Source organism: Scyliorhinus torazame, chromosome 4 (assembly GCF_047496885.1).
Source record: "Scyliorhinus torazame isolate Kashiwa2021f chromosome 4, sScyTor2.1, whole genome shotgun sequence".
Taxonomy (NCBI): domain Eukaryota; kingdom Metazoa; phylum Chordata; class Chondrichthyes; order Carcharhiniformes; family Scyliorhinidae; genus Scyliorhinus; species Scyliorhinus torazame.
This window is the reverse complement of record NC_092710.1, coordinates 89567700-89591069: the sequence shown is the minus strand read 5'-3', so window position 1 is coordinate 89591069 and position 23370 is coordinate 89567700. Positions and strand designations below refer to the sequence as shown.

At 48.1% G+C, this 23370-nt stretch overlaps 1 protein-coding gene across 5 annotated transcripts in view; it reads right to left on the bottom strand.

The window, feature by feature from the left end:
• rims1a (regulating synaptic membrane exocytosis 1a) overlaps positions 1-23370 on the bottom strand; it is a 1446068-nt gene that overhangs the window by 235537 nt on the left and 1187161 nt on the right. For all 5 annotated transcript variants that reach the window (XM_072498344.1, XM_072498345.1, XM_072498346.1 and 2 more), the window contains one exon: positions 7844-7906. In XM_072498344.1, coding sequence (XP_072354445.1) covers positions 7844-7906 — 63 coding nt within the window. The remainder of the gene's footprint in view (positions 1-7843; positions 7907-23370) is intronic.

The window sequence follows — 23370 nt, the reverse complement described above, 5'->3', positions numbered from 1 at the left end:
CTGAAGCTTCCTCCTCCTCGATCAGTTCCAGCTCGTACAGCCGCACGACATCCCCCAAGGCTACTTGACTAGCAGGAAGGCCACCATTGATGGTTGAATTCCAATCTCCATTATCTGCAGGGGGTGGAAGGTTGACATGTTAACATGGTGTGTACCCCCATGCCCAACCAGGCTACATGATGGCCCCAGTGGGCTCTGCAGACCCTGCCCCCCGCATGTCCCCCCTCTCCGCAACCCTCGCGCCGTTGCTCCTCTTGGGGGCTTCTGATGCTGCCCTGCTTCCAGGGGTACTGTCGGCCAGCACTGCCAATGCCTGCAGTGAGCTCTGCAGCACCCGTCTGGCACACCCCTGTAGGGGCTACTGTGGGCATTGCCCTTCAGAGGGCCGCATGATAACTGCCAGCGGTTGGCAGCCAGTTGACAGGTGGGTGGTATGGCGCAGGGTGGGGTGAGACGGTGATGCGGGTGCCCATACGGTCAGAAGCAGGACCAAAGTGGGTGGTCAGTGGGGCGCGCAGCAAGATGGCTGTCTTTCAGGGCACGGCAATGGCAGTCCATGCCTAGACAACGTCACAGTCCCATGGGGGGTCACTCCCCGCCCCCCAATACCCGTTCATCACCCACTGGCCTGGCAGAGCTCTCCACTCCCCAGCCAGCGCAGCTAGTGTCAGGACCAGCAGCCCATCATTGTGCCTCTGGATGTTCGATGTCCGAACTCTTCTCTCTCCCTCATCAGCCACGGCGCCCGTTTCCTGACTTTTAAAAGCACAAGTGAACCTCGCCGTCGGGAATTCCCCCCAGTGGAGGTGGAGAATTGCTTAGGCCCCGGAGCATCAGGCCCACTAAAGATATGCCAACGGCGATTACTGTACATGCTTAGTGGAGCGCATTAGCGCTGCGGTCGAGGCACCAGAGAATTGCGATTTGGCGTGAAACCGGCGCCAACCATGATTTTGGCGTCAAAACTGATTCTCCGCCCAATCATTTGCGATTCTGGCGTGAGTCGGCCGAAGTTCTCGTCCCCTACCTCAGTAATCTCGTCAGACACCACAGACCTCTGAGGGAACTGCATTCATTTCATTCTGGCTTCTTGAGTATCTCCAATTTTATTCTCGCCACCATTTTGGTGGCTTCAGCTGCCTGAACTCTAAACTCCGGAGTACCTTCGCTAAACTGTTCTATCTTTCCACCTATCCACCACTCCATCTCTCCACTTTTAAGAATTTCCGAATAACCGGCCTCTTTGACCAAGCTTATGGCCACCTCACCTAATATCTCTATCTCGGGGCATTCTCTGTGAAAAGCACTGTATAATATCTCTATCTCGGGACATTCTGTGAAAAGCACTGTATAATATCTCTATCTCGGGGCATTCTCTGTGAAAAGCACTGTATAATATCTGTATCTCGGGACATTCTCTGTGAAATGCATTGTATTATATCTCTATCTCGGGACATTCTCTGTGAAAAGCACTGTTTAATCTCTCTATCTCGGGACATTCTCTGTGAAAAGCACTGTATAATATCTCTATCTCGGGACATTCTCTGTGAAAAGCATTGTATAATATCTCTTTGTTTTGAAAAGAACAATTCCATATGTTGAGACATACAGAAGGTATTGCAGTGGTATTGTCACTGGGCTATTAATCCAGAGACCCAGGGTAATGAAGTGTCTTTCTCATTATTTTGCAGACTAAGATGCTTGTGCAGTTTCAGCTCAAAATAAGAAAAGCAATTTATTCAGACCATGCAGTAGCAGTCAGCAAAAATGGCCTGTGGTGCCAGCTGAGAGGTAGGGGAAAAAGGAAGGGAGGGAATGCAGAAAAGCGCGGGATGTTGGAGAGGAAGGGGAGGGAGTTTGATACATGGAAACAAGAGGTCGCCACTTGGGTCCTCAATACTGTTTCACATTCAGTGCGATCATGGCTGACCTGGTACCGAATTCCTTGGTGTCTTGAGAAAACAAAAATCCGCCAGGTTTGAAATTAACAACAGATTTAGAATCAATTGTTGCTGCTGAAAGGACTTCCAAGCTCCTGCCACCCTCTGTATATAAGTGTTTCCAAATTTCATTCCTGAAGGATCTGGCTCTAATTTCTATACTATTGCTGCTGAATCCAGGCTCCCCACCAGCAGAAATACTTTACACCAATCCAATCTGTTCCCCTTAGTACCTTCAAAACTTTGACCAAATCACCTCTTCATGTTCTACATTTCATGTATAACAACCATAGTTTGTGTAATTTAACCCTTGGAAGTCAGGTATCATTCTGACAATTATATGCTGCATTTCCTCAAGTCCTCCTGAGGTGTAATGCTCAGTGGGCAGCACAGTAGCTAGCACTGTTGCTTCACAGTTCCAGGGTTCCAGGTGCGATTGCCGGCTTGGGTCACTGTGCAGAGTCTGCACGTTCTTTCCGTGTCTGCATGGGTTTCCTCCGGTTTCCTCCCACAAGTCCCGAAAGACATGGGGCTGGATTCTCCGCTCCGCCACATTTCTGTTTCACCCTGCCGGCGGGATGCTCCGTTATGCCGGCTGGTCAATGGGGTTTTCCATTGTGGGGCAGCCCCACGCCATCAGGAAACCCCTGGGCTGCCAGCAAAACGGAGCATCCCGGAGAATCCAGCCCATGCTGTTCGGTAATTTGGACTTTCTGAATTCTCCCTCTCTGTACCCGAACAGACGCCGGAATGTGGCGACTAGAGGATTTTTTTTTCTGTGCCTACTCATGACATTTTAACAATCTGTTCATGTGAATGTCTCTTTGGACCTCCACTGTTTCAGCATTCACATAATCCCTGCTCGAACCGTTAAGTCCAATGTGGATGATCATAGAACCATAGAATTTACAGGGCAGAAGAAGGCCATCGAGTCTGCACCGGCCTTTGGAAAGAGCATCCTACCTAAGCCCACACCCCCGACCTATCCATTTTTGGATACTAAGGGTAATTTAGCATGGCCAATCCACCTAACCTGCACATCTTTGGACTGTGGGAGGAAACCGGAGCGCCCGGAGGAAACCCACGCAGACATGGGGAGAACGTGCAGACTCCGCACAGAGTGACCCAAGCCGGGAATCGAACCTGGGACCCTGGAGCTGTGAAGCAACTGTGGTAACCACAGCGCTACTGTGCTGCCCTCAAAGGATCACATTTGCCTACATTTAAATCTATTTGACAGTTTTGCTTATTCATTTATTCCATGGCTTCCCAAACTTCTCCAGCCACGGAACCCTTTAGGCCTCCCGAGAGTGCTGACGGAATCCCTGAGAAACATTCTTATTATGGTGGAGAGTTAACCACAAAAAAAAGATTATTTTTACGCAATAGAAACAAACATACAAAAAATTTTGAGAGAGTATTTTCTGTTTCTTCTGGTATGCATCATATCATGGTGAAATGTAAAAATAACCTAATGTATGTAAATAATTTTATTTTCCAAAGGAAAGGGGATGTGATGATATGCATAAAGCAATTCTGTACATAATGTTATACACAACCTCCTGCCACTAGGTGGCAGTGTAAACAAACTATGTAGCTGGGAAGTTGAGAGTAGATAGTGTTGGAGGGCAAAAATATTTTACAGTAGCTCTACAATAGCTAATTAGTGTTAGTAGTTTATTATTTTATTTAGCTCACTTATCTTTATCACGCAGTTGTTTCAGAATAAATTATTTAAATTAGATGGTCTGTAGTTCATCATTCACTTCAGCCGATCTGCAGAACATAACACACATCTCACACAACACAATTAACATTCTCACGCAACATACTTCTCACTCTCACATCAACCTCTCTCGCCTCTCTGACGCACATACCTCTCCTCTCACACACACAGGTCTCTCACACACATCTCTCTCTCTCTCACACATACCTCACTCTCTCACACACACCTCTCTCTCACGCACACCTCTCTCTCTCACACACACCTCGCTCTCATGCACACACCCCGCTCTCACACACACACACCTGTCTCTCTCTCACACATCTCTCACACACACCTTTCTCTCTCTCACACGCACACCTCTCTCGCTCTCACACACACCTCTCTCGCTCTCACACACACCTCTCTTACTCTCACACACCTCGCTCTCACACGCACACCTCTCCTCTGACACACACACCTCTCTCTCACACACACCTCTCTCTCACACACACCTTTCTCTCTCACACGCACACCTCCTCGCTCTCACACCTCTCCCGCTCTCACACACACCTCTCTCTCACACACACACCTCTCTCTCTCACACTCACCTCTCTCTCTCACACACACCTCGCTCTCCCACGCACACCTCGCTCTCACACACCTATCTCTCTCTCACACAACTCGTTCTCACACACCTCTCTCTCTCTCACACACACCTCTCTCTCACACACAGCTCGCTCTCTCACACACACGTCGCTCTCACACACACACCTCGCTCTCACACACACACCTTTCCCTCACACACACCTCTCTCTCTCACACACACCTCGCTCTCACACGCACACCTCGCTCTCACGCACACACCTCCTCGCTCTCACACACACCTTGCTCTCACACCTCTCCTCTCACACACACCACTCCTCGCTCTCACACACCTCGCTCTCATACGCACACCTCTCTCTCTCACATACACATCTCTCTCTCTCTCACACACACCTCTCTCTCTCACACACACCTCTCTCTCACACACACACCTCTCTCTCTCACACACACCTCGCTCTCACACACACCTCGCTCTCACACACACCTTGCTCTCACACGCACACCTCGCTCTCACGCACACACCTCCTCGCTCTCACACACCTCGCTCTCACACACACCTCCTCGCTCTCACACACACCTCTCTCTCACACACACACCTCTCTCTCACACACACACCTCTCTCTCTCACACACCTTGCTCTCACACGCACACCTCGCTCTCACGCACACACCTCCTCGCTCTCACACGCACATCTCTCTCTCACACACATCTCTCTCTCTCTCTCACACACACCTCTCTCACACACACCTCTCTCACACACACACCTCTCTCTCTCACACACACCTCTCTCTCTCACACACCTCGCTCTCACATACACATCTCTCTCTCTCACACACCTCTCTCTCTCACACACCTCGCTCTCACACACACACCTGTCTTTCTCACACACACCTCGCTCTCACACACACCTCGCTCTCACACACACCTCTCTCTCACACACACCTCTCTCTCTCACACACCTCTCTCTCACACACACCTCGCTCTCACACACACCTCGTTCTCACACACTCACCTCTATCTCTCACACACCTCGCTCTCACACACACCTCGCTCTCACACACATACCTCTCTCTCACACACACACACCTTTCTCTCTCACACATTTCTCTCTCTCTCACATCCACCTCGCTCTCTCACATCCACCTCTCTCTCTCTCTCTCACACCCACCTCTCTCTTTCTCTCTCACCCACACTCTCTCTCACCCACCTCTCTCTTTCTCTCACCCACCTCTCTCTCTCTCACCCACCTCTCTCCCACCCACCTCTCTCTCTCACCCACCACTCTCTCTCACCCACCTCTCTCTCACCCACCTCTCTCTCTCACACCCACCTCTCTTTGTCTCTCACCCACCTCTCTCTCACACCCACCTCTCTCTCACCCACCTCTCTCACCCACCTCTCTCTCTCTCACCCACCTCTCTCTCACCCACCTCTCTCTCTCACCCACCTCTCTCTCTCACCCACCTCTCTCCCGCACCCACCGCTCTCTCTCACCCACCTCTCTCTCTCACCCACCTCTCACTTACACCCACCTCACTCTCACCCACCTCTCTCTCTCACCCACCGCTCTCTCTCACCCACCTCTCTCTCACCCACCTCTCTCTCACCCACCTCTCTCTCTCACCCACCTCTCTCTCTCACCCACCTCTCTCTCTCACCCACCTCTCTCTCTCACCCACCTCTCATTCACACCCACCTCACTCTCACATACACCCACCTCTCCCTCTCTCACACCCACCTCTCTCTCACTCACACACCCACCTCTCTCTCTCACACACCCGCCTCTCCCTCTCTCACACACCCACCTCTCTCACACACCCACCTCTCTCTCTCTCACACCCACTGCTCTCACTCTCACACCCACCTCTCTCTCACACCCACCTTTCTCTCACACCCATCTCTCTCTCACTCCCACCTCTCTCTCACTCTCACACCCACCTCTCTCTCTCACACCCACCTCTCTCTCTCACCCACCTCTTTCCCACCCACCTCTCTCTCTCACACATCCCTCTCTCTCTCAAACACCTCTCTCACACATACACACACCTCTCTCTCATGCACACCGCTCACTCAAACAAACACCTCTCTCTCAAACAAACACCTCTCTCTCTCTCTCACGCACGCACACATCTCTCTCTTGCATACACCTGACCAATTTGAATCTCTCTGTTGTGGCTTTATCAACGATACAAATATCAGGAATTGCTATTGATTTAATTTGGTATTCCACGTGTTAAGTGAGTCTCTTGTTCACGGGAAGAGATATGGTTCTCCTTGCTTCATTCACCACCCTTTAATTCTAGTATCATCCTCACAAAGATTAGACAGGTGAATAAGAGTGAGTTTGAGTGACTTGGTTTGCAGGAAGAGTTAGACGGATTGGTCAAATGGGCAGAAAAGTGGCTGATGGAATTTAAGCCGGAAAGGTGTGAGGTGATACACATTGGAAGGCGTAATTTGACAAGGAAGTATTCAGTGAATGGCCTGACACTGGGAGGTTCCAAGGACCAAAGGGACTTTGGCGTGTTTGTCTATAGATCACTGAAGGCAGAAGGACAGGTGAATAGGGTGTTGAAAAGGCACATCAGACACTTGCCTTTATCAATCGAGGCATAGATTACAAAAGGGAGACTATGTTGGAGTTGTGTAGAACTTTGGTGAGGCCACAGCTGGAGTTGTGTGTGCAATTCTGGTCGCCAAATTGTAGGAAGAACGTGATTGCTCTGGAGGAGGTGCAGAGGCGATTCACCAGGATGTTGCCTGGGATGGAACATTTAAGTTATAAAGGGAGGTTGGATAGACTTGGGTTGTTTTCGTTGGAGCAGAGAAGACTGAGGGGCAACTGATCGAGGTGTACAAGATTATGAGGGGCATGGATAGGGTGGACAGGAAGCAGCTGTTCTCCTTAGTTGAAGGGTCAGTTACGAGGCGACATGGGTTCAAGGTGAGGGCAGGATCTTTAGGGGGGATTTGAGGGTGGTGACGGTCTGGAATGCACTTCCTGGGAGGGTGGTAGACGTGGATTGCCTAGCATCCTTTACAAAGTATCTGGGTAAGCACTTGGCACGTCATAACATTCAAGGCTATGGGCCAAGTGCTTGCAAAAGTGGTACCTAAGTAACAGGTCAGGTGTTTTTCATGTGTCAGTGGAGACTCAATGGGCCGAAAGGCCCCTTCTGCGCTGTATTATTGTGTCTGATCACAAACATCCCCATGAAGTAGCTGCCATTCAGCTGTAACTAAATTAGATTGTGGCAACATTATACATCAAAACGGAAGAAAAAGTAATCTTACGAAGGTACATTGAATGCAGGAAAAACATTTAAAAACTGCTTGCAATATATGTTGTAGATTTTCTTTTCTTCACTTATTTGCTTAAAAATTACTCTTTAAAGTATTTGTGTACATTAAACCAGGTTCCATTGGCTTTCACTGGAAACAACAGGAGATGTGAAACTTAAACCGTCTTGTGGAGATGATAGTGATTGAATTCGCAACGGGGGAGACTGGCTGCTTTTCAAAGCCCTCCTTTGTTTTCATTGAGAGAATGTATTCTGGTTGTGATCGGAATCATATTGGTCAGCTTCTGTCCTACCTTTCAGTCCCCGATGCAGTGTTTTTTCTACCCTGCTTGTGGTTGCCTGACCTCTCCAAGGTCCTGAAAATGGTCCAAGAAAGAAAAGAAAGGTACATGGGGGAAGAATTGAATGAATGAACCATGAAACAAAACGAGCAAATCAATTGAGATTAAAATATTACAACTAGCAACATTGTCATGATGCAACATATCAGGTATAATGCCAGGCCTTAGTTTAGACAAAATGTCAACACCACAGGATATAATTGTTTTGTTCAATGATTTCTGTTATAAATCTTTAGGGAAAAATAAACAGGTCTTTTCATGGGGAAAATTCAGAATCTAGCACTATGTATCATTTGCAATAAATGGTGATCGTGCAATGGCACATCACGAGGATCATTCTTCATAAAGCACATACCCAAAATCTCAATCAGTGATACTGAGAGCAAAACACTGTAAAACTCGCCCACATATTTAAATTAGCTGCAGGATGGAAGCGTGTAAATATTGATTAGCATGACCATGTGGAGAGAATTCCCAGACACAAATTTGGAACTTGTTATACGAAGAAAAAACATTCTGAATAAATGTAACTGTTGTATTGAAGCAGAGTTTTCACATTACTTCTGCTGAAACAGCTTTGTAACTATTAGCTTGCTTCATACATGAATAAAGTTTCCCCTAGACTTGTTGCTATCCCAAATGAGTGTCTTGTGAAGATGAAATTAAACTGAACTATTGGTTGCATAGTTTCTTTCGGTTACTATGGGAAATTGCTTGCCTTCCACTTGGTAGAAGCCCACAGTTGGAGGATTGAAGCTCACTCTGCAGCTCCAGCTCCATATCCCTTTACTTTCAAATGTGCGATTTCTGAGGTAGTGTTAAAGGAGGTTATTGTTTTGATTGTGTTTTGAAAGCATTGGTTTGGCACATCAAGCTGTTTAAAAGAATAACCAGGGCAAATCTCAAAATGGTTTCATCTGTTTTCAAATAGTTTTAAAATCACTATCAAATTAGTCCAGAAAATACATTTACACAAGCCAAATCACTTTTGTATAACCATTTTTTGAAACGATGTGGAGATGCCGGCGTTGGACTGGGGTGAGCACAGTAAGAAATCTTACAACACCTGAGGAAGGAGCTCTGCTCCGAAAGCTAGTGATTCGAAACAAATCTGGTGGACTTTAACCTGGTGTTGTAAGATTTTTTGAAACAGTAGCTATTGAGGTCTGTTTGAATCTGACTACATAATGCTGTTGTGAAGATATGTTTCTGTTTGGGGCAGATGGGTGTACCCTCCCAACAGATGTGTACCGCAATCGAGGGTGGGGTTTTGGATGAGGAGGGAGTAGAAATTATAGACCTGTAATATAAAAGCATTATGGGGTGGATTACTGCGCCATGATGAATGGCAATCCCAGTCTTTATTCCTGGCCGATATTGAGTTAGCCGAACTCGGGCAAATGTCATCAGGAAGAAATCAATTGGCTTCAGGAAATCTGTGAAATGGAAATGAGGACGGAGATAAACAATGCTCAGTCTCATAAATTAAAACCAGTCACTTTAAACCACAAAGTTGACTGGCCTTAGCTTCAAGTAGCTGAGGTTAATTGATTCTAAGTAGATTTAAACTAGTGGATCTCATAGGCCTGGGCCATCTCCCAAAGGTAATGGGGAATTTGCAGCTAACCAGTATGTGAATGCTGAATGTGGGACAACAGGAAGCCCCCATCAGGGATTAAAGAAGTTGTCTCTGGCAATCAGGTAACAATCAAGGTGATTTGGACGCCTCAGCAATACTTGTGGGGCCTGCTCCTTTTCCTCCTGGCCCCATGAGCAAAATGATAAATTAGGGTCTCATCTGATTCCAAGACCTGTCCAACTAGGTTGGTTGATGACCTCCCCCCCCCCCCCCCCCCCCCCCCCACCAAGTCATCTGGTTAAAATGTCTGTCAGGCCTCGATGATGTAATTGAAGCTTGATCTACATATTTAATGTAAGATTCTGCTGATTTCCAGTGGGTGTCCTTTTTGCCTGTTCAGACAAGTAGGTTAGACTCAGATGCTGACTTCATGCAGATTCTAAGTTTCACAGTCAATTTTTACTCTGATTTTCAGTCAGATGGGCAGGATTGAAATCTTCCCTTTTGGTGTAATACATTGTGCAAATGGTTTCCAAAATCAGTACCTTCAAATATGGGCAAGTAAAAACAAGTTCATAATAACTTGCATTGACAGAGTGCCTGAAGTTGTCAAACATCCCATGGTGTTTCATGAGAAGATGAAAATGAGAGTGGCACTGATGGTCGTACTCTTTCACTGTGGGATAGCCATCTGCCTTCACCACTTGGGTTATAATCCAGAAGAATAGATTGCCTGCCTTTTGTCTAACCTACCTGATTTATATTTTACAATTGGATAGATCAACTTTGTTCAAGTGACAAAGAAAATCTGTGTTAAGGAAGCTATTTTAGATGAGGGATTCTACCTCATAGCCACTTTGTCAAAGAAGATCATGGGCAGGATTTTCCAGGTCGCCAGCCGCGTTTTCCAGCGCGGCGCAGGAGCGGGATTCTCCATTTCTGTAGACAGCCAATGGGGTTCCCCATTGTGGCCATCCCACACAGTCGGGAAACCTACGGGCATGGGTACGCTGCCGGCAGACCGACGGAGAATTCCGCTGCATATTCCTCAGTGATGGTGCAAAACTCCGAGGTTTCCTTCAATTTGCCAACAGCCTTTTTCTGGAAGGAGCATTCCAACAATTCCAGGAAAAGGCGGTGAGCAGGAATTTAAAAGTTGTCTGTTGTCAACAACTTTATATTTGGTTATGAATTGTCCTGTGGTGTAAACAGGCAAGGCCCACTGAATGGCGAAATGTATACACATGACATACAACTCCTGTAATTCGTCAAAGTCACAGCTGTAGAATAACAGGGCACAAATACCAAAGCCATCTCAATTGTGTTGAGCAATTATAATTAATAAAAGTGAAATTACATATTTGGGCAATGCAATCTCATAAATCTGTATCAGCATTAACAGTAGAGAATTCAAACCATTGCAATGGATTAGTGAGGACATTGCATGGATTCAGTGAGGAAATTACATTGGTGGTGATGTGTGTGCTATGCTTATTTATTTCATTGTGAAAAATGTTTTCTTTGCATCTAGGCATTTAGAGAGGCAAGCACTGATTAGGGACAGTCAGCAGGGCTTTGTGAGTGGAAAATCATGTCTCACGAATTTGATTGAGTTTTTTGAAGGGGTAGCCAAGGTAGATGAGGGCAGTGCAGTCAACGTTGTCTGCATGGGCTTTAGCAAGGCCTTTGACAAAGTACCACATGGTAGGTTGTTGCATAAAATTAAATCTCACGGGATCCATGGTGAGATAGCCAATTGTATACAAAATTGGCTTGACGACAGAAGACAAAGGGTGGTTGTAGAGGGTTGTTTTTCAAACTGGAGGCCTGTGACCAGCGGTGTGCCTCAGGGATCAGTGCTGGGTCCACTGTTATTTATATTAATGATTTGGATGAAAATGTAGGAGGCATGGTTAGTTAAGTTTGCAGATGACACCAACATTTGTGGCATAGTGGACAGTGAAGAAGGTGATCTAGGATTACAACGGGATCTTGGTCAATTGGGCCAGTGGACCGATGAATGGCAGATGCAGTTTAATTTAGATAAATATGAGGTGATGCATTTTGATTTGTTCTATCAAAATGCATCACCTCACATTTATCTAAATTCAACTGCATCTGCCATTCGTCGGCGCACTGGCCCAATCTCTGACTCTCTTGAGGTCCTTCTCACAAGGAGAGTCTGATATTCGCCACTGCCTGGTAATCATTATTTTATTATATATATTCATTAAAATAAAAAGCAGAACATTTTTAAAAGAAGTATTTAACAGGTTTTCAAACATTTTTTGTTAATTTCAGATGTGGCAGATGGACAGCAATTTATGAGTTGTCACATATATTTTTTGTGATTTGAACATTTGTTTTGAATCTAATGTAGAAGTCTGCAATGAGGTGAGTGCCTCCCATTCACCATCAAGCTTAAAATGCTTTGGTCTTTTAAATGTTCCTTATTGCTTTACTTTCTGTCTCACTTGCCAGAAGGCCAGAACCAATGCTGGAGCACCTTTTCAGGGAAAATTTAAATTTTGGTGCCATTTCCTGTGATCACTGTCAAGTTAAAACTGTGTTCATCTAATATCCACCTGTGTATCCTTTACAACAGTATCGATTCTCCTTCACTGTTGCTGAGTCAAAATCCTAGAATTCCCTTCATAGCAGTACTGTGGGTGTACCTACACTGCATGGACTGCAGCGGTTCAAGAAGGCAGCACAATACCACCTTCACAAGGGCAGTAAATGCTGACCGAGACCCGTATCGCCTGAATGAATTTCTGAAAAAAAAATCAAGGATTCAAAGCCCCAGCTGATCATTTCCCTCTCCGGTTCAGGGAAGTTCTGGACAATTGCAGTGTCCAATTGGTAATTCAGAACGGGTCAGGAATTGAACATTGGACGATCCTGGCTGCATATGAAATGTCACAAATAGGCTTCAAATGAAGTTAACAGCTTTTATAAATTACCATGAAGCCATGACAATGTGAAGATGTTGGTCACTGTAATGTACAACAGATCACAAAAATACTTTCAGAATAATTTACAGCACCCAAATCTACCCTGCCTACATTTTACAGTTAGCATCCGAAGACAAAGAAGTCACAATCTGTTGCTGGTTGGGATTTGAACAGAAATGTGTTCCTTGCTCTGTTTGTACTGTACTAGGTTTATATTTGGCAGTCTTTCATTCAAATACCTCTGTTCTGCTCTGTCTTTAGCACTCAGGTGGTTTTTGCTGTCCTGTTTAGGTGTGACAGACTCCAGCGTCTTGGTTCTTCAAAACAACAATCAATGAGACACATGAAGTGGGAGGAACAGCGTTGACCAGACAGGAGAAAGAGAGAGAGAGAGAGAGAGAGAAATCGAATCACATGCGGTGAAGGGAAGATCAGAGTTTGGCAAATTAAGAAAGTAAGCACAAGAGAAAAGGTGTGACTCTGAATTGTAGCTACAACTAACCAGAAAGGAACACAGTACTTTAGAAACATTGGAGTGATTTTAACTGGCATCAGCCATCCATTTTACATCTCCTCTGATTTTCTTTTCTAGTGGTCAATGGAGAAGAAAATCAGGCAGGTTGCAAATTGGTGATGAATTTGGTATTAAAAACATAAAAAATATCCTCCATCCGGAGTTCTCACGAATATTATCTTTAAAGAAAATTTCAAAAGAATTGGTGACTTTTGTTTATTATGTTGAGGATAAGAGTACAACCCAATTAATGTGAGTATTAATTCTCCCCAGTGCGGGTACAGAACAATAAAGTTCCCTCTACTTTGCCACAATAATTTGATTTAACCACAGTGTCGGAATGGCACGCGTAACTGTCTGGCATTCCCAACATCTGGGATTGGTCATGTATTCATCTTCCTGAATGAGATTTAAAAAAATAAATTAAAAAAAAAAAAAAATTTAGAGTACCAAATTCAGTTTTTTCCAATTAAGGGGCAATTTAGCGTGGCCAATCCACCTAACCTGCACATCTTTGGGTTGTGGGGGTGAAACCCACGCAAACACGGGGAGAATGTGCAAACTCCACACGGACAGTGACCCAGAGCCGGGATCGAACCTGGGACCTCCCCGTCGCAAGGCAGCAGTGCTAACCAGTGCGCCACCCTGCTGCCCTTTTAAAAATAAATTTAAGAGTATCCAATTTTTATTTTTTCCCCAATTAATGGGACAATTTAGCATGGCCAATTCACCTAACCTGCACATCTTTGGGTTGGGGGGGTGAAACCCACGCAGACACGGGGAGAATGTGCAAACTCCACATGGACAGTGACCCAGGGCCGGGATTCGAACCCTGGTCCTCAGCGCTGTAGGCAGCAGAGCTAACCACTGTGCCATGTGCTGCTCCTTCCTGAATGAGATTTAGGTGTAATGTTATCCATGCCCACAAAGAACTGAGAAAAGCTGCTTCAAAAGTATTTTTCAATGTGATCAGTCACCAATCAGTCTTTCTTCGATGAATCCCAAGACCCCAAAAAGTGAAAGAGCAGGGTGGTCACCCTGGGACAGGCAGAAACACAATTAAAATGACAATGTGTCATCATTAAAAACATTACAATTAATCCTTGTTTGAAAATTTACACTGCCCATGCATGAGTAATGTGTAGAATTTGTAGAGGAAAAAACATGGGAATAGAACAGAATAGAAAACTCAGAGAAGCATCCCAAGTTATAGACTAGAGAAAGACAAACAACACACAAGGGAAATGGACAATGGTCGAAATGTCTCTTTGGTGGTCAACACAATGTAATGCAAGCATCAAATAATGAAGCTACATGACCTAAGTACTGGGATATTTAATGTAGCCCGGCTCTAATATCAGTCCTCACTTCCCATCACTTTCTTCAATTACCCACTCTCAGAACGACTTTCTCCATATTTCTGAAAATTTCAATCTGATTAAACTTCCTCTATGATGTTACAGTAAGTCACAACAATAGCTTTGATGTTTGATTTGAGAATGTGTTCATTAAAATTGTTGAACGTATATCACAAAAATTCAGATTCTAGGCATATTAGATAGATTATTATAAAAAATGCTTTTTCAGTATTCTAAAATTAAAGGGCAGGTCTCACTAGCCAACCTCCTGGATAAGCCACTGTCCCCATTGAGAAAGGTGCCCTGAAAACATTTCATTTGGAGATGAAGCAAAGGTGGATTTCATATTTTGCATTCATTTTTGGAATGTTCATATGTGTAACAAAATGAAAAAAGGGTTGGAACATTTTGGTCATGGATGCTCTAACCCCTCCTAAAAAAAAATTAAATGGTCAGATTTCATGATAAATATTTGAATTGGACTTGTATATTGGTCAATTTGGCATTTTAAAAATAGTTTTTGTTTCTATACACATGATAAAATTAAGGTTTACACTGATTTGACTTCATCTCTGTGCCCAACGAGATTAATTAACATAGAACTTTGGTTTAAAATGTAAGTTACAGAACAATACTGTAAGAGGTTACGTTTGTTTTTTGCTTTTTTGGATTCAGTTCAAGCTCTATCTGTGATAATCTGCATTCAATATTCAAATCAGCAGAAAGCAAAAGGAAGTCAACATCAGAAGGATGTAAACTTTAATTTTTAAATGTGGTTCTGATGATGAAATTCCCTCTTTATATTACCATAAACTAAAATAAACTGAGACATTTAAAAAGCTGTATGTAAATTGGATGCAATATTGCTGTGGTTAATTCTGCAAGTGCCAGAAATGCCAAATATATTTGTATTGGAAAACACTACTCAAACTAAATATATGTAACTGAGCCTGCATACATTGTTTGACATAAACTTTCATAGACTCTTTGAATTAACCAGTACCTGTCATCCTCTGGCGAGGCATGCTGGATGTGAATCCTGGGGCTAGTAGGCCGCTTCCTATCTATGGAGTGAAACCATCTGTCCCACCAATGAAACAGGAAGATACATATACAAGTTAAGTAGAAACTGGGAGCTAGGAGATGCTAGAATTGGCTTAGCGGTAGATGGCTGACCAGGTGTGTACCCCAGGTGTCCAAACACATGTAACAGGGAGACAAACTTAATCCCGATCTCAGAATGATAATGTTGCACATGTGAGAATGATCCAGAGTTGGAGAATGATGATGGCAAATCCACTTGCACTGTTGAATATTTCTAATACAATATCCTGAACGTGTTTTGTTCAAATTCATATTGTTTTAGATTCAAAGTTTCAGTACACAACACAATGAGGGAAAAGCTGCATTGGTCTAATGATGTTTCTCTCGTATATCTGTGTTATCCCCTCCGTATGATACGGCTTGGCGGATCTATCTCTGGGTTTTACCCACTTCACAGGCATGATGTTGCTTGTCTGATATATGGTAAGACCACCTATTAAACTCCTTCTATGGGCTTCAGAGACCAAGGATAAAACATGTGAACTTCCTGTTCTTTTAACACAGAACCATGCATTTTTCCATTAAAGAGAGCTGTGTATTATTTTTGAAGTGTTTTCCTTGTGCTACCAGTGGTAGAATTAAGCTTGCACACCTGTTCAGTGGCACAGGTCATACCTGAGAGCTCCCAATCTTTTAAATCAATTTGTCAGCACATGCTCAGGGTTATCTCGTTTCAGATAAATGATCTGTGGATGTGACATAACTGATTCGCAATGACGACAGCAGTGTGTGATGTAGGTGAAAACAATGGCGACTCAACAGGAATGAAGTGAGTTTGAAATGTGGTTATCGAACTGTTGAAATCCTTCTAAATAGAAACGTTTAAATGGGGAGATAAATAACAATTGATCATTAAATATTTTCTTGAACAGCAAGTTGGGTAGGCATGACTGTGCACCTGTGTTTACAGAACTGGTTCTACTTGATGCACACAGCATTTTTATATTATATATATAAATCATGGGCCAGATTCTCAGTTTGAGAGATGCTGATGCTGGTTCTGAATGGTGGGGGCTCCCCGGTCATGGTGACACAGGTCCCAGAGCCATTCAGGACATGCAAATGGACCAGTGCTCACGCCACATAGAACTAATGCAATTCCAACACACTCTGCCGTTGGATTCGTCGGGGTCAGGCTTGGCACACGAGACTCTAACAAGCCACAGCTGCATATAAGCACTCCGCTCCCCACACACTCACCAGCCAAGATGATGACTCCACGAAGAGTGGCCTCGAGGTTCGCCGTTGCAGAGGAGAGGCGGGACACCTAGTTCCCTGGGGAGGGAAGAAGGCTGCCACCTGCCGATGTCCACCGGACATCGGCAGAGGTGGTAGAGGCCGTCAGCGGCATGGGCCCCACCGTGAGGACCAGCCAGCAGTGCAGAAAAAAGCCGCACAACCTCCCCAGGGTGGCCATGCCACTGGCACCACCCCCATCCCACACACCCCACCTCACATGCCTGCCACCCCAACCATCCCCCACACCATGCAGCCGACAGGCAGCGCTGGGTGACGATGGGCAACCTCCCAGGCCAGTCAGTTGAGATACCATCACCGCCTACCTGGCACCAACCCAATCCACACTCCTGTAACCCATCCCCCCAACGCCCCCCCCCCCCCCCCCCCCCCAGAGGGTGACCAAACCCCAGCTTCCAGCAGCCCCTCGCACCCCACCCTGCACCACATGGCAACACCCATACCGCCCGTCATGGCCAGGTGCCCCACACATACAGGCCACCGGCTGCGGCCTCCCGATGCTGCCCCTGTCCGAATATCTCATACTGTGCATTATCTGTCCCCGCAGGAGAAGGCAGCCCACAGCCGAGAGCGGGGGAAGACCAGAGGGGCCCCGTCGGACCTGCGGGTCCTCACCGTCACGGAACAGAGATCGTTCGACTTGGTTGGCGGGCTGGCAACTCCGTAACAACCAAGAACACATGTCCAGAGACGACCCTGACCTCTCACAGAATCACAGAATTTACAGTGCAGAAGGAAGCCATTCAGGCCATCGAGTCTGCACCGGCTCTTGCAAAGAGCACCTTACTTAAGCTCACAGCTCCACCCTATCCCCGTAACCCTACCTAACCTCTTTTTTTGGACACGCATGGCCAATCCACCTAACCTGCACATCTTTGGACGGCGGGAAGAAACCCATGCAGACACGGGCAGAAGGTGCAGACTCCACACAGACAGTGACCCAAGCCAGGAATCAAACCTGGGACCCTGGAGCTGTGAAGCAACGGTGCTACCCACTATGCTACCGTGCTGCCACTGGCATCTTGTACCATCCCAGGGACACTCACCTTGGTTGGGCATGTTAGTGAAGAGGCTCCTGGGGCACTATCTGGTGCGCACCACACACATGCAGTGGTACATCAGGTGGAGGTAGGAACCCCCGAGGGGGTGGACCGGCCCCAGGGACTAGCTGCCATCCAGGTAGGTCTAGCACCCTACTTAAGCCCACACCTCCACCCTATCCCCGTAACCCAGCAACCCCGCCTAACTTTTGGACACTAAGGGGCAATTTATCATGGCCAATCCACCTAACCTGCACAACTTTGGACTGTGGGAGGAAACTGGAGCACCCGGAGGAAACCCACACAGACACGGGGAGAAAGGGCAAACTCCACACAGTCATCTCAGGCTGAATTTGATCCTGGGAACATGGAGCTGTGAGGCAGCAGTGCTCATTACCATGCCGCCCACAATGCACGCTACCCTGACCAACACCGCACAGGGTAGTTTCTGCGGTGGAGACCTTCGGTGTGAAGGTATCGGCCATGCATGAAGGTGGCCAATGCCTGGGTGGCTGAGGCGTAGGACAGGGCGGCCATGTCACAGGCAGCCATTTACCAGGGCCACATGGACATTGCTGCGGAGCTCCACAGCTTGGTCCAACCACAACAGGCCAAGGTTGTGGGCGTTGAGCATTGGCCTGGTGCTGGATTACCTGAGCCAGTCCAGATGGACGTGGCATGGTCCTAAATGGCAATGTGGCAAGCTTGCTGAGAGACATGGCCCAGTCCCAGAAGGACATGGCCCAGTCTCTGTGCTCGATGGCCAAGAGCATGGAGATACTGGTTGAGATGAGAGTGGGCCTCCAGGACGGGCAGCGCCAGGTGACGACAGAGCTTGTTGTGGATGTGCCCCTGTCACAAGGAGCAGGACCATCGGGCACCCTGAGGGAGGAGGATGAGGCCCGTGCCAGTGACACCAATCCAATTGTGGTGCCGGAACACCGCAGAGCTCTGAAACCCCCCCCCCCCCCCCATCAACCTGTCTCTGACACATCTGACGAGCAACGGGCACCACGGCAACGGTGACGCACAGTTGCTCCAGAGGATAGCCGGCAATGGGGACCCAGGCTGCCTCCACAGCTGATGTACCGCCTGGGGAACCATATAGAAGGAGAATTAGATGAGAAAGGTAGGGACAAGTTAGGCTGGCATGGGTGCAGCACACAAGATGGCGTTAGCGGCGAGGGTACAGTTATTGTACATCACATTGTCACAAATAAACACCTGTTCACCAACATACCGATCTGCCTCAGTTCTCTATCCAAAGAGTGGGAGAAATGGGCTGGACTAGGTGCAGAGGGTGTGGTGGGTGTGGGAGACCAGATGTGTGGCGTGCGAGTGTTGGCGGAAATCACGGGCCAAGGCCCCCAGGGCAGTCAGGGGTGCACACAGAGGGGGAATGGGCCTGGGCCAGAGATGGGAGGGGGTGGTGCTGTGTAGTAGTGCCTATTCGGTGAGCGACTCATCACCACTCACCACTCCCGTGCACCCCTCCAGCCCGCCCAACCTCAGACCCCAACCCCACCTTAAAAGGTCTTGTGGGACCTGTGATGGAATGGCTAGCATTCATGCAGGGATCACCCAGGCAGACAGTGGTATGTGGTGTGTGACACTGGGGTGGGAGTCAGACTTTGTCAGACGATGCAGAGCACCAGAACCCAGTTGTCATCATCCTCGGCTCCATGGACCGGACCCGCTGATACTGCCAATCCCGGACCAACACTCTGTGGTGCAGCTGGTGGGGAGCTTGGACAGAGGGTGGGGTGCTGGGGTGACGGGGGGTGGGGGAGGGGGGGGGGGGGTTGGTGTACAGGAAGGGGGAGGTGGAGGGGAAGGAGTGGATGTTGAGCTGCCGGTCACCAGGCCCCATATTCGGCGAACCTGGAGACGATCAGGTTGTCCTGTGCATGGCATCCCTGGTGCGGTCTCCTGTGCCTGGCAGAGCCCTATGTCCTGTCCTTCTGGTCCCTCCTCAGCATTCTCCTTGCAGGCGAGGCTTGTCGTTCCTCTGCTGTGCAATGTTGTGTAGGCCTCACCATGCCACGATGCAGGAGACCATCGTATTGGAGGGCTCTTCCAGAGTGGTCCAGGCACCTGGCTGCACATTCAACACGCTGATGCACTGCTCAATAATGCCTCTGGTCACTGCATGGGTATTATTACAGCAGTTCCCCATGTCAGTCTGGGACCTTTTGATAGGCATCATCAGCCATGATCACAGCAGATAACCCTTGTCGCCCAAGCGCCAACCCCTCACCCGGTGACCACCACAAAGGTGGTGGGAGTTGTCGACGGTGCCAAGACAAAGGCAATATGCAAGCTGCCTAGTGGGCGCAGACCTGCACGATATACATCCAGTGGTCACCCACCCGTTGCACATTCAGATAGTGGAATCCCTTCCTATTGATGAAGGGGACTCCCTCATGCACCGGTGCTCGTAGGGGGATATGTGTCACGTCGATCACCAACTGGACCTGGAGCATACCAGCGACTGCAGCGAATCTCACTGCCCGAGCAACCTGGTGGGCTTGGTCCACATTGAAGGTGATATACTGTCCTGTCTGGAAATATAGAGCATCCATTATGGCACGGATACACCTGTGCATGGAGGTCTGGGAGATCACAGACAGGTCCCGCTTGGTGTTTGGGATAACTCCATGGCATAAACATTCAGGACGACCGTCACCTTGACGGCCAGCAGGAGTGGGTGTCTCCCCTATATTCCTACGGTTCCAGGTGTGCCAACATCGGCAGAGGTGTCACCAGTCTCCCTGTTCAGTTGGCGGCAGCACGCTCAGACCAGTAGGTTCTCGAACGACAGGCGCTGCTGGTATACACAAAGCCTGATGCGGCGCCTCCGTCCTACTCCTCCTCCGCCTGCTGGGCAGCCAGTTCTCCATCATCACCGGCTGGCCCCTACTCCTCTGGGGCAAGCTTCTGTTCTGCAGGGTCTTCCCCGAGCAGCTCCTGCTCTTGCCGCCTCAGTACGCCCTCCAGGGCTGTGTCGGCCAGGCAGATGCCTTCTATTTCTGGCTGAATATGAAAATCCATTTTCTGAAGGGGATAAACAGCAGATATGTTAGCATGGTGAGTACTCCCGTACCCAGCCAAGTCCACATGGCTGCACGGTCGTTCTGGCCTATACTGCAGCCCCTGCCCCTGAATGTCCTTCTCCTGATCCTAGCCCCATCTCCGACCATTCCCACCAACTCTCTGCCTTCTGCACCACGTCCCTGGCCCCACCGGTACCCGTCACCGGGGATGGGTCGGGGGGGGGGGGGGGGCACCCAGCCCCACCATCAGTTCCTGCCAGTGATATGCTCTGTGGCCCCTGACCTGCGCCCTCCTGTGGGGTCTACAGTGATTGCCCTCCTTGGGTGGGCCGCGTAATACCTGCCAGCAGGGTGGCACCAGGGTTTGGGTGACACACCATGTGCCACCGACTGCTGCCATGCGTAGTGATATTTGTGCAGGCAGCGCCCACGGATCGGGCTGGGCGTGGGACATGGGCATCTGTTGGGACCATTGCTGTAGTGTGCCATGGGTCATGTGTGCGACGCACGGGTCATACCAACCCGGCCGGAGGCAGGGTGGATGGGCGCAGGGGGCAGGTGATGGGTGGTGAGTCTGCAGTGTAGGCTAGCTGGTAGTATCACTGGTGGGGCGTCCGCCCTCTCGAAGGCCTGTTTGCCAGGGCGGCTGGTGCGGCAGTGGTGCCTGCGTCGGGTGTTCGGACTGCGCTCTGCTCTTCCCCTACTCCCATTGTAGTCGGGCAGCATCTCGGGTGGGTGCACTGAGGGCTGCCAACACCTGGTGGGCCACCAGCTGCACTGGGTTGATTGGAGGCTGGCGGTTTCTGGGGCAGGGGGCACCCATATTGCTGGTGGTACTCTGCACCTTTACGAGTCACAGTGGGCAATCAGTGGAGTGCGCAGCCGGATAGCTGTCTTGCAGGCCGCGGCAATGGCAATCCGTGCCCGCACTCCCAGGTCCTGGGGGAACAACCCAAACCCACAGCACACCTACTGGTCAACTCCCGCTACTGACCCGGCCCAGATGCGCCCCAGCCAGCAACACAACTGTTGTGATATGCAGAGAGATCTGGGTGTACATGTCCACAGATCGCAAAGCGGCATCGCAGGTGGAGACGGTGGTCAGGAAGGCATACGGCATGCTAGCCTTCATCGGTCAGGGCATTGAGTATAGAAATGGGCAAGTCATGCTGCAGCTGTTCAGAACCTCAATTAGGGCACATTTTGCATAATGCGTACAATTCTGGTCGCCACACTCCCAGAATAATTTGGAGATGGTGCAGAAGAGGTTTATCAGGGTGTTGCCTGGTCTGGAGGACATTAGGAGAGGTTGGATGAACTCAAATTGTTTTCACTAGAATGATGGAGGTTTAGGAGTGACCTGATAGAGGTCTCCAACATTATGAGAGGCATGGACAGAGTGGATGGTCAAAGACTTTTTCCCAGGGTGGAAAAATCAATTACCAGGGGGCATTGGCCTAAGGTGAAGGGAGAAAGTTTAGAGGAGATGTGCGAGGCAGGCTTTTTACACAGAGGGATTCTCCGTTACGCCGGCTGATCAATGGGGTTTCCCATTGTGGGGTAGCCCCACGCCGTCGGCAAATCCCTGGGCGCCGGCAAAACGGAGCATCCCGCCGGCGGAGAATCCAGCCCGCTGTTTTTAAAATAAAAGTCTGCACTTTTTTCTCCCTTCCTGCTCTTGCATTGTGTCAAACGCTCCTCTGCTATGATGTGTGGTGCAGCGTGACTTGCAGCAGGTGGATTTAAAACCCCGTCTTCTTCTAACATCTTGTGCTGCTTGCTGTGAGGCAAACAGAAGCTGTAACTGCCTCTGGTTCCAATCAAAAGTTCCAGAATGTATAACATTTTCTTTCTTGCAGGGTTTTTCTCATCGCACCCTCTCAGGTATCAAGGGAGATTGATTCCTTGCTGGGGAACAATTCCTTGGGTGTCAATCATTGTTCACAACCTCACACAAATATGGTCCATCATGATATGTAGATATGAATGTCAGCAGCTATTCAAATACGCTGACATCGCAGTTGAACTTGTCCTGTTTCTCTCCTGCAACACACACACGCATACACCTTCACACACGCAAACCTTCACAAGCACAAACCTTCACACACGCAAACCTTCACAAGCACAAACCTTCACACACGCAAACCTTCACCCGCAAACATTCACACACGCAAACCTTCACCATGCGCTCACACACACACCTTCATTAAAGTGCGCGCACACGCACAAACTTTGACTCACATGCACACACATACACAAACCTTCATTCACACTCGTGTACACACACAAACCTTCACACACACTTTCACAAACACACACATTCACAGACATACTCATATTTCTAGGCAGGCACACACACAAATGCACACACATACACACCTTCACACAGAGACAAACCTTCACTCAGGCATCTTCACGCACACACATATGCCCACACCTTCATACAAAAACATATTCACACATACGCACACACCTTCACATTGATGCACGATCAATTGCACAAAGACTAAAGTTGGGTACAACTGTGGCTTCACTACAGTCAGATGCGTGGCCTCCTGCTGCAGCTGGCAAAATGGCAGGGCACTGGAGGTCATGCATATTTATACAGTTCTCCCTGGGC